Source organism: Salvia miltiorrhiza, chromosome 7 (genome assembly GCF_028751815.1).
Source record: "Salvia miltiorrhiza cultivar Shanhuang (shh) chromosome 7, IMPLAD_Smil_shh, whole genome shotgun sequence".
In the NCBI taxonomy this organism is placed as follows: domain Eukaryota; kingdom Viridiplantae; phylum Streptophyta; class Magnoliopsida; order Lamiales; family Lamiaceae; genus Salvia; species Salvia miltiorrhiza.
In genome coordinates, this window is record NC_080393.1 from 10,440,155 (window position 1) to 10,455,806 (window position 15,652).

Sequence of the window (15,652 nt, forward strand, 5' to 3'; positions counted from 1 at the left end):
ACAAATGTATATATTTTATACTTATTAAAAGTAAATATTCCTATTAGAGTTTAGGATTTAGTGTTTAGAGTTTAGTGTTCAGGGTTTAAGGTTTAAAAAATATAATATTTTATATTAAATGAAGATAAATACTTATATTAACATAGATCTACATTTGTTAGCACAAATGTATATTTTATACTTATATTTAAATTTAAATAAGTATACATTTGTGCGAACAAATGTATATCTTATGCTTATTAAAAGTAAATATTTCTATTAAAGTTTAGTGTACATGGTTTAGGGTTTAGAAAATATAATATTTTATATTAAATGAAGGTTACTTACATTAATTAACATAAGTCTATATTTGTGCTAACAAATGCATATTTTATACTTATATTAATATAAGTATACATTTGTGCGAACAAATGTATATCTTATGCTTATTAAAAGTAAATATTTCCATTAGGGTTATTAAAAGTTTGTGCTAAGTGCTAATAAATGTATATTTTATACTTATTAAAAGTAACTATTATCTTAATAAAAAGTAATTATTCATATGAAGAAATGTAACATTTCAAAATTATTACTTTTTTCACAAAAAATGTTATTTACACTTATGAAAATTTGTAATTTTAATGACTTGGTCAAGTAATTATAGTTGTTAGAAAAAATAACCATTGATATGAATAAATGTAATTTTTTTTAAAATAAAATAAATGAAAAAGAAAAAATATACTCCCTCCGTCCCGCTCAAGATGCTACATATTCCTTTTTGGGCCGTCCCAACAAAGGTGCTACATTTCCATATTTGGAAAAAACAAGGGAATTTAAGCACTTAATTAACACTAATTAAGTATTTCTTTATTACATTATCTCTCCTACTTTATCACTTTATTATCTTCTCTTTCTTATTTTATCACTTTCTCTCTCCTACTTTATCACTTTATTACCTTCTCTTTCTTACTTTATCACTTTCTCTCTCCTACTTTATCACTTTATTATTACACACTTAAAACATTAATCTACAACTCCTTAAATCCTGTGCCGAAAGGTAAATGTAGCGTCTTGGCCGGGACGGAGGGAGTATAAAAATTTTTGAAAATAAAAAATTAAACGAAAAAATAAAAGAAAATAAATAAAACACTTTAGTAAAGTAATTATTATTGTAATAAAAAGTAACCATTGATATGACAAAAATGAAAAAAAAATACAGTATAAACGTAATTATAGAAGAAGAAAAAAAGAGGAAACAAAATGCAATAAGAAACACAAAAAATGTAATGAAAATAGAAAAACGGAAACAATGCAAAAAATATGCAAAAAAAAACACAAATAGAAAAAAAAGAAAAAATAACGCAAAAAGAGAGAAAAAAAAACAGAAGAAAAGGAAAAAAACAAAAAAATGTTATAGACAAGATTCGAACTCTGGTGGTTGATAAATGAAAACTTTCTCCAACCACTGCACCAAACTCTATTTTGTAGTTTACAAAGAAACAGTTATTATATATTAACATGCAATTCCAGATCAGCCCATCCCACACCCTGACCCGCCAGACCCGCGCCCAAACCCACCCGACCCGCGCCCCGACCCGTCTCATGGGGTGAGGTTGACCTCACCCAAGACCAACTCAAAAAATATATACTCCATATGTCCTAATTATATAGGTAATTAATAGGTTTGTTTTTGTTCTTTTGGATGTCCGAAATATATCTTATTTTTTAAAACTCATTTAACAACATATCCTTATTTAATTAACCTTTCGATTAACTCTAATATTTTTGTTGAGAACAACTCTTATACCATTAATGTATTGTCAAAGATTAAATATGAACATATTAAGAAATTATTTTTATATATTTTTTTTTGAATAATTTTCTTAATTAATCCTTACATAAAATTGATGAAACAGCTTATATAAAAAGAATGGAATATGTCTTGATTAGAATCTGGCCTCTTTTCCGTCCAAATAAACAGCGCAACGAATACAAACAAAAAAAATCAACCCACCAAAAAGGGTAAAAACAAAAAGTGGGACGAAATTATCAAAAAAAAAGTGGACGAAATAAAAGCATGAAAATTCAAAACAAAGAAAATGTTTTGAATTATGTGCATGATTACTCCTCTCATCTCCCATAATAAAAGCTATCACCATCACCAACCGTGTCAATTCATTATTCATATATATATATATATATATATATATATATATATATATATATATAGGGTAGGGATCCATAGAGAATTATATTTTTCGAGAGAATGAAAAATAACGAATAAGCCTATAAATTTTACGAATAGATCAACATAAATAATGAACAGATGTATTCCGTAAATATGGTAAAAATAATGAAAATCTCGCCATATCAGGATTCGAACCATGGCAAAAAATCTTATTCATACGATATATTGATTTATTCATCGAAATGTCAGACTTATTCGAACGCATTCTCTATTCTCAAAATATTTATCATTCTCCATGGATCTTCTCCATATATATATATATATATATATAATCAATAATTGCCAAACTAATCATCCAAAATTCAAGAACAAAATCACAAAATGCCTACGAACTCTAGCATCTTCGCTGAAACCAAGATCCCACATCAAAAAAGCCATGGCGGAGTTACTTTCCCCGCCGTGTTATCTCCGGCAGCGGCGGGCGGTGCGTCCTCTTTGACGGCGGGCGTGAAGGAGCAGAGGCCATGGCTGGACTCGCTTCTGCACAAACACGGCGCTATTCTGTTTCGTGGTTTTGATTCCTTAGCTACCGCTTCAGACTTCAACGACGTCGTGGAGGCGTTCGGGTACGAGGAGCTGCCGTACGTCGGCGGCGCCGCCCCCAGAACTAACGTCGTCGGCCGTGTTTTCACTGCTAACGAATCCCCGCCTGATCAGAAGATCCCTTTTCACCATGAAATGGCTCAGGTATCAATTCTTCTCTTTTCTTGCTCGTGTGTAATACTTGTTTATGATCCCAATTATTGATTTTTTTTTTATTCATGACCTTAATTTTAATTTTAATTTTTAAATATCACGAACTTTGCATATTATATATGTTTACTTCTTTTCTATATCAAAGAGTATTCAGAAAACATGTTTCTTTCGCCATCCTCGCTCGAGAAACAACATCAGAATTTTTTTAATCTGTGTAAAAGAAGTGATTATTTGAATGGGATGGGATTAGTTGATTGATTTTGTTAATCTGGATCACAAGGTGCAAAAGTACCCGACAAAATTGTTCTTCTTCTGCGAAGTAGAGCCCGAGTCGGGCGGAGAAACGCCGATAGTCCCGAGTCACATCATATACGAAAGAATGAAGGAGAAGCACTCAGACTTCGTGCACAAGTTGGAGAAGCACGGCGTGATTTACACACGAGTTTTGGGGGAGGATGACGACCCTTCCTCCCCTATAGGCCGTGGCTGGAAATCTACTTTCTTGACCGCAGATAAGGCTGTCGCCCAGGAAAGGTATAAATTTTACTCCATAAAAGGGCTTAATATTTTCAAATGATAGAGTTAATGGGCCAATTATATCTTTTTGTAGTATAAGAAAAGGAAAAAATGTTCACCCAAATAAAAGTATGAAAAAACTAGTCTTTTTTTAGTGTAAATGTATAATTATACTCTTAATATTGTTACACACTTTTTTGTGTAATTGTGAAAAAGTGTGTAACCGTGTAAATACATTATTACACACTTTTTCAAAAATCGTAGTATAATAATCGCGAAAATCGTGTAATAGTGTATTTTACACTGTTACGCACTTTTTCGCTTCTAACAAGTGTGTAATAGTGTATTTTACACTGTTACACATTAAAAGAGTATTTTAGTCAGAAATACTATTATTTTCATATTTTTATCTGTACAGTTAAAATTTCTAATGACTAAAAGGTTTTGCTACATTAGGGTGCTGCCTCATTAAAATATATAGCCCAAATTTAATCTCATTTTCGCTTTTTAATCATAACACGTATAAAAATATTACAAATATAGCATGTATTTATCTTCGTAGTTCATTATATAGCCTGAGTTAAAATTCTAGTCAATTGAAGCTGATCATGTCAATGCCGAAAGCTAATTTGGCAATTTGAAAAAAAAAAAATTACATCAAAATTTTGTTCTCCGCAGCAACTGTCGAAACGTCGCTACGGTCATGAGCATTTTCAAATTAGCTTCCGACGCCGACGTGTCAGCTTTAGTGAGCCGAAATTTTGACTTATGCTATAAAATGAACAACAAAGTTGGGGCTAAGGAGTGAACATTGGATCGAAATTATGGGTATTTTATAAAATCTATGTTGTTGAAATTAAGCAATAAGTTGATTAATATTGTGAGTGGCGTTGAACAGAGCAGCTAAGCTGAATATGAAGGTGGAATGGGGAGATGATGGAGCAGTAAAGACGATAATGGGGCCGATGGCGGCGATCAAGGAGGACGAGACGAGGCGGCATCGGAAGATTTGGTTCAATAGCATGGTGGCTGCTTACACGGGGTGGGAGGATAAACGGAACGATCCAAAGAAGGCGGTGACTTTTGGCGACGGAAGTCTGTTGCCGGATGATGTCATCTACGATTGCCTCAGAATTTTGGAGGAGGAAAGTGTCGCTATTCCGTGGCAAAAAGGTGACGTTTTGTTGATCGACAATATGGCTGTTCTTCACGCGCGAAAGCCGTTTACCCCTCCTCGCAGGATTTTGGCTTCTCTCTGCAAGTGATAAAATGTGGATTTTATGTTTTCGTTCCTCAAGAATTACTAATTTACTAGTACTATAATATATATTCATACTAGATACTATACAATGTATAATGATCTTTCCTTTTTTTAACAATTTTTTTAAAGCCATGTTTCTTTAAGGGTAAATATCATGAAAACCTTTAAACTATACCCACTTTATTAAAAATACTCTGATGGCTCGTTTGGTTTTCAGTAAAGGATTATGTAGGATAATTTGTAACCAGGATATTTAGCGTGGATAATGACAGATTATTAATATTGAGTTGGTGTTTGCTATCATGGCTAAATACAGAATATTCTGGTTTAAGTTAATCCTAGGGGGAGGTGGTATTATTAATCCTAAGAAATCCGGATTAATAATACAGGGTCGTGGGATTAAACCGGGTCATCCGCATTATTACTAAATAATACCAAACACTAGATTGATTTGTACTAAATTAGCTAATACAGTGTATTAACCAATATCAATTATCAAACACGCCCTGAAACTTTTAAAATGTTCTCTAAACCCTCAAATTATTAAGTTTTTATCAAATATATTCCACATCTATTTTTCGATCACCAGAAATGTGATGTGGCTCGCCGAATGCCACAATGTAATATATATATATATATATATATATATATATATATATATATATATATTAAATGACATGGTAAAAACGACTTCGTTTTGTACCATATCATTTTTAAAAAATCCACTATGAAATTTAAAATTCACTTCTATCATGTTTGAAATTCACGTAAATATGATAGAAGTTATTCTTATATCGTGTTTATCCCTAATTCTAGGTTATTAGCGTGAATTTCATATATGATAGAGGTGAATTTTAAATTTCAGAGTGGATTTTCTTTTAAATGATATGGTACGAAACGCTTCGTTTTTGTCATTGCATTTAAAAAAAAATACTCCCTCCATCCGCGATATCGTTTCCACATTTGCTGTTTCGGTCCGTCTGCGATGTTTCCACTTCGGGCTATTCGGATTGTAATTTTTATCGGGTTGAAAATTTTCAACCCTAACTCTGTTGGATTGAGCCAGCCCACAGATTTCGGGGTGAATTGACATTCCTAGTTATTTCTATCCATATATTGTACTCCCTTCGTCCCACGAATCTTGACACGTATTCTTTTTTGAGTCGTTCCACGAATCTTGACACGTTTATTATCTTCTACTTTATTATTTTCTATCTTCTACTTTATCACTTTTATACTTTATTACCTATACACTTAAAACATTAATCTACAATTTCTTAATTCTCGTGTCAAAATCAAACGTGGTGGGACGGATGAAGTATACAATTAAAAAAAATTCGATACTTATATCATTAGTAAATAATAAAATTTTAAATATAAAAATAAAATAAATAGTTCTCAAAAAAAAAATTCCTAAATCACTACCCAGCCCAGCAGCTTCGTCCGTCGCCGGCGGCCCCAGTCCAGCCATCCAGTTTTAATTGGCAATAACGCGCGCCGACCGAGTTTCTGCTTGCATCCCAACTCTAGTCTAGTATATCCGAATGTTCCAAATTCAAACCCTCCAACCGACTCACCTCCCAACACCCTTACGCCGCCGCATCTCCGCCGCCTCCTCTTCAGCACTCACAGTCCCCATCTCCACCACCAACAAAAATCACTCAATCCAGACCCTCTGCAGAAAGGGCAAACTGAAACAAGCTATCCACTTGCTATCAAACGAGGACAATCCAACGCAGCACACCTACGAGCTCCTCATACAATCCTGCGCCCAGAAAAAGAGCCTCTCCGACGCATTCACTGTTCACAACAACCTTACCGAAGATGGCTTCCATGAGGACCCTTTCTTGGCCACGAAGCTCATCAACATGTATGCGGAACTCGGCTCGGCGCCTCACGCCCGCAAGGTGTTCGATGAAATTACGGACAGAACGATATATGTTTGGAACGCCATTTTTCGTGCTCTGTCTCTGTTGGGCGACGGAGAAGAGGTTCTGAGATTGTACAGGAGGATGAACTCGATCGGGATGCCCTCCGATCGCTTCACTTACACGTATGTGCTCAAGGCGTGCGTCGTTTCCGGTTCCCAGCTCCCTTTGTGTGGGAAGGAGGTTCACGCTCAAGTTCTGCGCCGCGGCTACGAGAGCCACCTCCATACAATGACTACTTTAGTCGATATGTATGCGAAATTCGGGTGTGTCGAGAGTGCTAGGGTGGTTTTCTCTTCAATGCCGGTTAAGAATCCGGTTTCTTGGAGCGCTATGATCGCGTGTTTTGCCAAGAATGCAAGGCCGTTGGAAGCGCTAGAGCTTTTCCGAGAGATGATGCGTTATGATGTGTCGCCTAATTCAGTCACCATGGTCAGTGTGATTCAAGCCTGCGCGGCGGTGTCTGCGTTGGAACAGGGGAAGTTGATACATGGCCATATACTTAGGAAAGGTTTTGATTCGATTTTACCGGTTATGAATGCCCTCGTGACTATGTATGCTAGATGCGGCGATCTTGAATTGGGGGAGAATGTATTCAATCAGATGGGTAAGAGGGATGTTGTTTCTTGGAATTCCATGATTTCAAGCTATGCAATTCACGGCCTCGGATCAAAAGCTCTTGCAATATTTCAGGAGATGGTGAAACTGGGCGTATCGCCTACTCCAATATCGTTCATCAGTGTGTTGGGAGCTTGCAGCCATTCGGGACTTGTTGATGAGGGCAAATTGTTGTTCGAGTCCATGGTGAAAGAGCATGGGATTCGCCCTAGTGTGGAGCATTATGCTTGCCTCGTGGATCTTCTTGGCAGAGCTAATAGACTAGACGAAGCGGCTAGGGTCATAGCTGATATGCGGGATGAGCCAGGGCCGATGGTGTGGGGCGCTCTCCTTGGGTCGTGCAGGATTCATTGCAATGTCAAACTTGCAGAGAGGGCGAGCAGGAGGCTGTTCGAGCTGGAGCCCACGAATGCAGGGAACTATGTGCTTCTTGCTGAGATATATGCGGAGGCAAAGATGTGGAATGAGGTGAAGAGAGTGAAGAAGCTCTTGGAAGACAAGGGGCTGCAGAAGGTGTCTGGTTGCTGCTGGATTGAAGCTAAGAAGAGGGTCTACTCGCTTAGGTCTGTGGATGAGCTGAATCCGCAAATAGAGCTGATCCATGCTTTGGTGGTGAAGCTGTCGGAGGAGATGATGGAGCAGGGGTATGAGCCGGAGACAAAGGCTGTGTTGTACGAGCTCGATACTGAGGAGAAGCAGCGTGTGCTGTTGGGGCATAGTGAGAAATTAGCAGTGACGTTTGGTTTGATAAATTGCAGTAGAGGAGAGACCATAAGGATCAGCAAGAATTTGAGGTTGTGTGAAGACTGTCACTCCTTCACCAAGTTCATGTCCAAGTTTGCAGATCGAGAGATTATGGTTAGGGATATTAATCGGTTCCACCATTTCAAAGATGGGGAGTGCTCTTGCGGGGATTATTGGTGAACTCATTCTGATCTTCAATTCCATCAGCTCAAAAATGATGTGGTAAATGTTGATGTTATTGTTTGTTTTGTAAATCCATGTTCGTTATATATGTATTAATGTAATGCACGGGAAATATTTTTATACTTTTTTCATATCTATAAAATCGTTATATACCCGATTAAAATTCAATTTTTTTGTTTGATAGTCTTTGCAGCTGGCTTTGTTTTATGTTTTTGAGCCTTGATATTATAATTTTGTCCAAACCTTTGTTCCTCTCCCATTGTTACTTCTACATCTACATGGAGCCATTTCTTTTTGTTTGCTTGTGTGTTTGTATATTCAGGTCGTGGTGTATAAAATGAGCTTTAGCTTACGAGTAAGGATGTCAATCGGGCCAGCCCACCGGGTTTTCGGGCTAGCCCTATCGGGTTCCGGGTTAGTCGGGTGCGGGCTAATCGGGTTAGAGATTTTTTCGGGTTGTAAATCTTCAACCCTAACCCTAAACTTTCGGGTTTCGGGCTAGCCCATCGGGCTAATCAGGTTAAAGGCGTAAAAATAAAATTATCATTTGTATTTTATTATTCCTAATGATCTAATGTATAATGTATAAAATATACATAAATATTAAATATATAAATTATATAGCAAAGCATGAAATGCAAAAATATAAGATATTCAAGATTACATAAACAAAATTATATTAAAATGAGATAGTAAAATTTAACATGTATCAATGCACTAGAATCAATTTGGATTATTACTGAATAATTAGTGGATTTGTCATGCATGTCTTATTGACAGAAAAAAAAAAAAAAAATTGGTATCACTTTAAAATGATATACTAATAATCAATTTCTACAAAAAAATCGTAATTAATTTCACATTTTTTAATGAGATTGCACACACACACACATATATTCTAACTAATTAATTTCACTTTTTTTAATGAGGCTACATATATATATTTAAGCAAATACCATAGATCTAAACATAACAGAAGTTGTAACTGGATGCATCAGTCACAATTTCGTCAGCCCATCGGGTTTTCGGGCTAGCCCTATCGGGTTTCGGGTTAGTCGGGTGCGGGCTGATCGGGCTGGAGGTTTTTTTCGGGTTGCGATTTTTCAACCCTAACCCTCTAATTTTGTCGGGTTATTCGGGTCGGCCCACGGGTTTCGGGCTGCATTGACATCCCTACTTACGAGTGATGTATAAGTCTTTTGAATTTGGGATACGACAAAATGCGTCACTTGTCATTCCTATATTAATATATTTAATACATCAATGTAAGAATTTTAAAAGAAAACTACTTTTTGTAATACTAGTATTTAGCAAGCGATGAAAGAATTCTAAAAGAAAAGAATGTATGCAACACACAATCAAAATCTATGCTTCTATACACAAAAACTACACGCGAGACAGATGAATAGAGATCAAAAATGGCAGTTTTTTGCAATTGGGAAAAGATTTCCTTATCTGCCTTGAACAAGACCGCTGAACACTTGACTGTTTCCGGCAAGAGTTGCTTCCCACTCCACCGATGACAAGAGTATCTGCGAAAGAGATATCACTACTTGCTTCATGTCTGGTCTCAAAATGGGATCCTCATCCACACATTGCTTCGCCAAAATCGCCACCTGCAACACTCGCGCTCAGACCAATGCCTTCACAATCTTGTCCGAAACTTAGTTTGCAGCGTAAACTTACCTTGAAAAGACAGTCATGGGGATACAAATCCATGAAACTAGGATCGGCGTGATCCTTCAAGCTTGACATGGTCATGGAGTCGGGCGAGTTCCTCAGCGCTGCCACCATCTGAAGTTTCACCAGAATCTCGGTATTTAATTTTACCTTTTGAAATGAATGTGAAATCAGAGAAACTGGAGTAATTATCACTTACAATTGACACTAACGAGCGCCTTTCAGCACTCCTCGTCATGGCCTCCTTCCCGGAGACCATCTCGAAAAGCACCACACCGAATGCATAAACATCACTTTTGGTCGTTGCAAGGCCGTCCCTCAAGTATCTACACGAACCAGAGAGTGAAATCAATCCAATCATCGTCTAGAAAAAAGGGAAACGCAAATAATCAAGGCGTTACTACTTACTCAGGAGCTAGGTAGCCATACGTTCCAACAACTCTGGTGACCGACTCTTCCCCATCATTTGCCGATGCAACAAGCTTGGCCAAACCAAAATCTGATATCTACACAAGCAAAAAACCAATCAGCTGAAGTAAACGGTACGTGTTGGAAGCTGTCAGCATACATTTGATGCAGAACAGAAAACGAACCTTTGCTCTGAAGCTTCCATCGAGTAGAATATTGCTTGTTTTGATATCACGGTGTACATAGTGAGGTTTTGTGTGCTCGTGTATGTACTCCAGGCCTCTAGCAGCATCGAGTGCTATTTGAAGTCTCATAATCCAGGATAGTGATGTATGGCCTATCGAAAATCACGAATAAATATTTCAACATCAAATGAGAGAACTACAGTGCAAAAACCATGACTTATTAATCTATCTCTATTGTGTGTCCTTTAGTTGTAAACATCGACATGCATACTGATATAGGAGCATTGCAAGGACGGGACATAATCAGAAAATAACATTGTCAAGATCTCCCTTAAGAGAATAAGAATATTCGAGAAAAGGGAATTCAAGAAACACATTTTCACAGAAGCTCACCTTTGTTCTGAGGGTCGTGCAAGTGACTTCTAAGTGAACCCTTTTGAGCATATTCATATATGAGAAAGAGGTCATCACCAGTAGCTGTGTAACCGATCAATTCTACCTTTAGAAATAGAAAAAAAAAAAAAAAAAACACAAGTCAACTATCCATTTCAAGGAAGATTACTTTTATCTTTGGAAGGCAAGAGCGAGAACAGTGATTGGCATTACCAAATTTGTATGGTGAACTTTGCATAGCACTTTCATCTCTGCCATAAATTCTTTGGTCTTGGTAGCAGTCATTTTTTTAACAGCCACTTCCTGAAATTTCATGCATGTTTACTCTGTTCAGGAAATTTATCCGATGTTTGATATCATCATCATTAGCAAACTCGAAAGAGTAGCAGACCTGGTCCTGTAGGAGGCCATAATACACCGAGCCATATGTTCCATGTCCCAAAAGATTAGAATCGGAAAAGCCATCTGTTGCAGACAGAATATCTTCGTATGTGAAAACTAACGGCTTCTCCACCTCAAAGACATCGGTTCCTATAACTGGAGAAAACAAGCACCATAGACAAAGCTTCGTCATTTATGCCATAAACACCACTTGCTAGCTCAGAAACTATCACAGCCTTCATTGAGACTGAATTTGATTAACAGAAGTCGAAACTATTACAGAAGAGTAGTAGCAACATTTTGTTCATCAGAATTCATCAGTCACGGTTAATTCACGAGTGATGCTAATTCAAATGAAATTATAAACAGCATTTAGTCGTATACTTCATCATTGACCCTGTTGCATCAAGAAACTTGGTTTGATGTTTATACCTGTAGGAATGTTCATATGGCGATTACTAGATTCCCCATTAGGTCTGTGGAAGTCTCCCGACTTGCCACATATGGACCTTCCTGAAGCGCAGCAGAAACTTGTGTTCCGCAGAATGTGAAATTTGTGAGAGCTCTTCGCATCAGAGTCTTTTGCCTGACTTCCTTGGGATCCTCTGCAACAGCCCGATGATCTCAAGAAAACGAAAAGTAGCACCATCACGATAATAAGAGCCAAACCAACAGCCAGACTTCCAATGATCCACCAATAAGGTACGTGACTTTTTTTGTTCACCTGATCTCCTGCCAAAAACATAAGACTATATGTTTATGAGTTTATGAGTTATGTGTTGCTGTATGAGATGGTACAAGCAAGCTATGTTAGATAAAAAGAGATACATTAGCAGATAGCCTAGTTCCTGCTCGTGTGCATGCACGAAACATGAATCTCTAGACGACTGTTTCAAACTCCAACTAGACAAACTATAAACTATAAAAAGTGAAGATCTGCCATTTAGACAAACCATGATCAAGAACTAGAAAGATAGCATATTGGAATGAGAGGCGAGAGGTCTCGTCAGGCATCTCAACTGATCAGGAGGCCATCTTTCAGATCATTTCAATGGACAACATAGCTAATCACATACATGACATGAAGCTATCAACAAAGTTGAGCACATCTGAAGAGGAAAATTACATACCTACAATGCTACCAATAGACGGAGCTGGAGCTGGAGCTGGAGTCGGGGTTGTCTCATTCTTTACAGGATAAGGCTCACCAGGAACTGAAATATGGTTATAATCAAAGTCAGAATGGAATAGAAGGAACTCGAAGAATATAATGTAACAAATCCTATTAAGAATTTGAACAACAAAACAAGAAATTCAAATTAGCACTGTTAAGTACTCATCAAGCTATTACTAATTTACTACGGCAGGAAGTTCAGAAGACTCACAAGTCTAACATGACCCGACTAATACTTTTAAGGGGTAAACTTCTTACTAGAACTACCTACTAGGGTTGCAAGCATGACCTGAGTTGTAGTTTTGGACTTCTTGACACCTTTTAGTCAGTTCCAAAAGACTTGTTGTTTGAGTTAGTGCTTACAAGTTACACCCTCATAAATGTTCATAGCTGTTTGTGGATAACCAGAGCATGACAGCATAGCTCACATAAATTGGTATCACGATCATTCATTGAGGACCTTGACATCTTCATCAGGCTCAACTACATAATTAGAGAATTTCACAGTACAATGTCGAACACAGTCCACACTACTAGCTCATAAGGACCTGGTAGCACCAGCCCATCTCGGTGAACCATGGCCAAGGTTGTTTCCAGTTGGCCCAAATCAAAGTCAAGAATTATACCATTATTCCCCTCTACAATAAGGTAAGCCCAACTCCACAGTTAGAATCAGAAAGCAAACTTTAGGAAATGCCTCATTGTATAAGCATTCAAGTTCCTCATTGCACTAAAAAGATAATCTCTAAGTTCTCTTCTCTTTCCATAAACGCATTCGACTGATATTTGCCACCACATTACTCGCACATTATTGAATTTAACGTTGTGCAACATCATGACATCCGTGTTCAATCCATGATGTATGTTTTTCAATTCTTTTGTATCTACTACATATTTAACCCAATTTGATCCACCTGGACAGCATTGCCAAACCATGCCCACCATTTCAAACAAAATGCATAAATCTTTTTTGCTCCAAATGAACCAGCCTACACTCTACTTCGTCGGCATCAATACAAAACAACACAAACCACACTTTAGTTGTCAGAAAACCATAATCTTTCTTCTTTACCACAGCTGATGTCTGCTGAGAACAGCTTTTAAACAAAGATCAATAACACTGAGTACCACTCAAACCCAGAAATCTCATCACATATGACAGCACAAGAATCCATTAAAAAAAAAAACAAAAAACAAAATAATGAATTTAACAAAAATAAATAAAATCAGAAACTGCAAAAACCATACCAGAATTCAGTGGTATGTAGTAGAGAGCCCCAACAGTGACATTATCAGGATTAGCAATCTCATTAACACTCTCAATACTATCCATACTAACTCCAAACCTGCTAGCCAGAGACTCCACACTATCTCCCTCTTGCATCACATAGCTCATCATATAATTCCACAGCCCACTTGAGCAACCACACATCAGCCTCAACGACACCACCGCGCCTCTCTTCGCCGCCCTCGTGAGATTCGAGGGAAAATAGGCCAACCCATCATAGGATTCTCTCACTAGACCATAAACAGATCCATTATTCTCTCTGACTGTAAAAGTTGTATTGGTCAAGTATTTATGCAGCTCCAAAGCGCAAGAACAGTTCTTTTTTATAAAAACGTAGTCCCTCCCATTTCCTTCAACGGTTACGTCTTCTTGCAACACATCAAACATGCTTAAGATCACTGGGAGACTCTGCTGTGTAGAGGGCTTGAAGGCTAGAAACGATGTGCATAAACGAGATGTGTCTGTACAATTGAGAGGAGCTGGATACTCTGCTGCGGCAAAAACTTGAAATTTGAGTAGGAGATGAAGAACAATCAAGATTGATTCTTTCTGACGACCCATTTGCTTCAAGCAGCAGAAATTCTAATCTTGATGAATGCCCAGCAAGAAAAATGGGATCTTTCTATTGGAATTGGAAACCAAAATGAAATCTTGTTTGAATTTGTCAGCAACAAATGACAGCTGAAACAGAAAGGTATCCAAGAAGGGGAGCAATAAGAAGAAAGAAGACTAATTTAAGGGGATTATGAAAGGGAATTATGGATTAAAATTTGATGGAGGGAGTGAGAGAAAGAGGAAGGAGAGCAGAGCATTTTCCCTGTTTTGGGTTATTGTTTTGTTTGTTTCTTGGCTGAAAATAAGGGGCAGGGTGATTACTGACTGATAACTGCAACGGTACAGTGTAGAAAGAGAGAAAGCGACTGCCAATAGAGAGAGAGAGAGAGAGGATTAATCTAATCTTTTGCTTCAACTGCTTTTCTTTTTCAATTTTGTAGTGCACAAGCAACCTCGACATTGTTCAATGGAAAGATGGCTTCACTTTTAAGATTAAACAGCCTTCAAAGCAATAAATTTAATAGTATTTGACTTAATGCATCATCATTAGACTTTGATGATGATTATTATTCCAGCTGGATTTACTCAGCTTTGTAGGATTAAATCACTGTTTTTCTTGCATTAATATTTTAATGGATAGTTTATTCAGTGTGACCTGTTTTTAGACATGATAAGTTTTACTAACTGTTCACGCTGGAAAGAAATGTAGATTTATTTTATGTTGGGATAATACTTTATTTTCTAATATAAAATAAAATCTAGAGCAATAGTACAAGTGATCTCTATTTTGAAAGAGAAATCAAAATATAGTAGTAATATATACTTGCATTTATAACAAACATTGAGTGCTATCAATGTAACAACAACCAAAGTACTCAAATATGCAGCATCTTAAATTAAAGCTTGATTTGTTATTTTTATTAATTATTTGAAGTTAAATGTAGAATGAATAAATTGAGTTTTAATTTTTATACTATAATTTATAAAATTAATGATTTTACGAAGTATTAGAATCAAAACGAGTATATAAAATCAAAAGGAAAAAGATAATTGTTAGGGCTAAACTATCTTTAATAATATTTCATCTCTTTTGGATAATTATCATTTGAAGTGTATAATTAGTCCAAGAGAAAAAGGTCTTGGACAACTCGACCATGTGAAGTATGGAATATAGAGTTGCCCTTTTGCGTAGAAATAAAAAAAGTGGGAAATTCCGGATACAAAGCATTATTTTCTGAAATAAAATGTGGGGAAGGGAGATTTTTTTTTTTTTTTTGAGACGAGAAGGGAGATATTTTATTTGTGGGGAATATGCTAACATGAATAGTATATTTACTATTTATTGGAATAATCTTATTTAATTAGTTGGCATTTTCGCAACGAAGCCCGGCTGGCATCGGGAAAGGGAAAACACA

General features: G+C 36.8%; 3 protein-coding genes across 3 annotated transcripts; 2 read left to right on the forward strand and 1 right to left on the reverse strand.

Annotated features, from left to right (window-relative positions):
• Nucleotides 1-2,494: 2,494 nt before the first annotated feature.
• On the forward strand, nucleotides 2,495-4,850 carry LOC130992514 (clavaminate synthase-like protein At3g21360). Its single transcript, XM_057917169.1, has 3 exons — nucleotides 2,495-2,914; nucleotides 3,204-3,457; nucleotides 4,338-4,850. The coding sequence occupies exons 1-3, from the start codon at nucleotides 2,549-2,551 to the stop codon at nucleotides 4,702-4,704; spliced, it is 987 nt and encodes a 328-aa protein (XP_057773152.1). The 5' UTR covers nucleotides 2,495-2,548; the 3' UTR covers nucleotides 4,705-4,850.
• Nucleotides 4,851-5,497: 647 nt separating this feature from the next.
• LOC130992513 (pentatricopeptide repeat-containing protein CRR2, chloroplastic) lies at nucleotides 5,498-8,341 on the forward strand. Its single transcript, XM_057917168.1, has one exon. It carries the CDS (start codon nucleotides 6,245-6,247, stop codon nucleotides 8,168-8,170), a length of 1,926 nt encoding a protein of 641 aa, XP_057773151.1. The 5' UTR covers nucleotides 5,498-6,244; the 3' UTR covers nucleotides 8,171-8,341.
• Nucleotides 8,342-9,384: 1,043 nt separating this feature from the next.
• On the reverse strand, nucleotides 9,385-14,697 carry LOC130992512 (lysM domain receptor-like kinase 3). The gene is made up of 11 exons (XM_057917167.1): nucleotides 13,643-14,697; nucleotides 12,351-12,434; nucleotides 11,653-11,952; nucleotides 11,231-11,376; nucleotides 11,053-11,142; nucleotides 10,840-10,945; nucleotides 10,447-10,598; nucleotides 10,262-10,359; nucleotides 10,053-10,179; nucleotides 9,860-9,967; nucleotides 9,385-9,789 (listed from the first exon to the last, which is right to left on the reverse strand). The coding sequence occupies exons 1-11, from the start codon at nucleotides 14,241-14,243 to the stop codon at nucleotides 9,625-9,627; spliced, it is 1,977 nt and encodes a 658-aa protein (XP_057773150.1). The 5' UTR covers nucleotides 14,244-14,697; the 3' UTR covers nucleotides 9,385-9,624.
• Between the last annotated feature and the right edge of the window lie 955 nt (nucleotides 14,698-15,652).

Coding starts and splice junctions, on each gene's coding strand:
- LOC130992514 (XM_057917169.1), top strand. CDS start 2,549: ATGCCTACGAACTCTAGCATCTTCGCTGAAACCAAGATCCCACATCAA. Junction 2,915..3,203: donor TTCACCATGAAATGGCTCAG/GTATCAATTCTT, acceptor CTGGATCACAAG/GTGCAAAAGTACCCGACAAA. Junction 3,458..4,337: donor AAGGCTGTCGCCCAGGAAAG/GTATAAATTTTA, acceptor GGCGTTGAACAG/AGCAGCTAAGCTGAATATGA.
- LOC130992513 (XM_057917168.1), top strand. CDS start 6,245: ATGTTCCAAATTCAAACCCTCCAACCGACTCACCTCCCAACACCCTTA.
- LOC130992512 (XM_057917167.1), bottom strand. CDS start 14,243: ATGGGTCGTCAGAAAGAATCAATCTTGATTGTTCTTCATCTCCTACTC. Junction 11,143..11,230: donor ATGGCCTCCTACAGGACCAG/GTCTGCTACTCT, acceptor ATGAAATTTCAG/GAAGTGGCTGTTAAAAAAAT. Junction 9,790..9,859: donor CCCATGACTGTCTTTTCAAG/GTAAGTTTACGC, acceptor CGAGTGTTGCAG/GTGGCGATTTTGGCGAAGCA.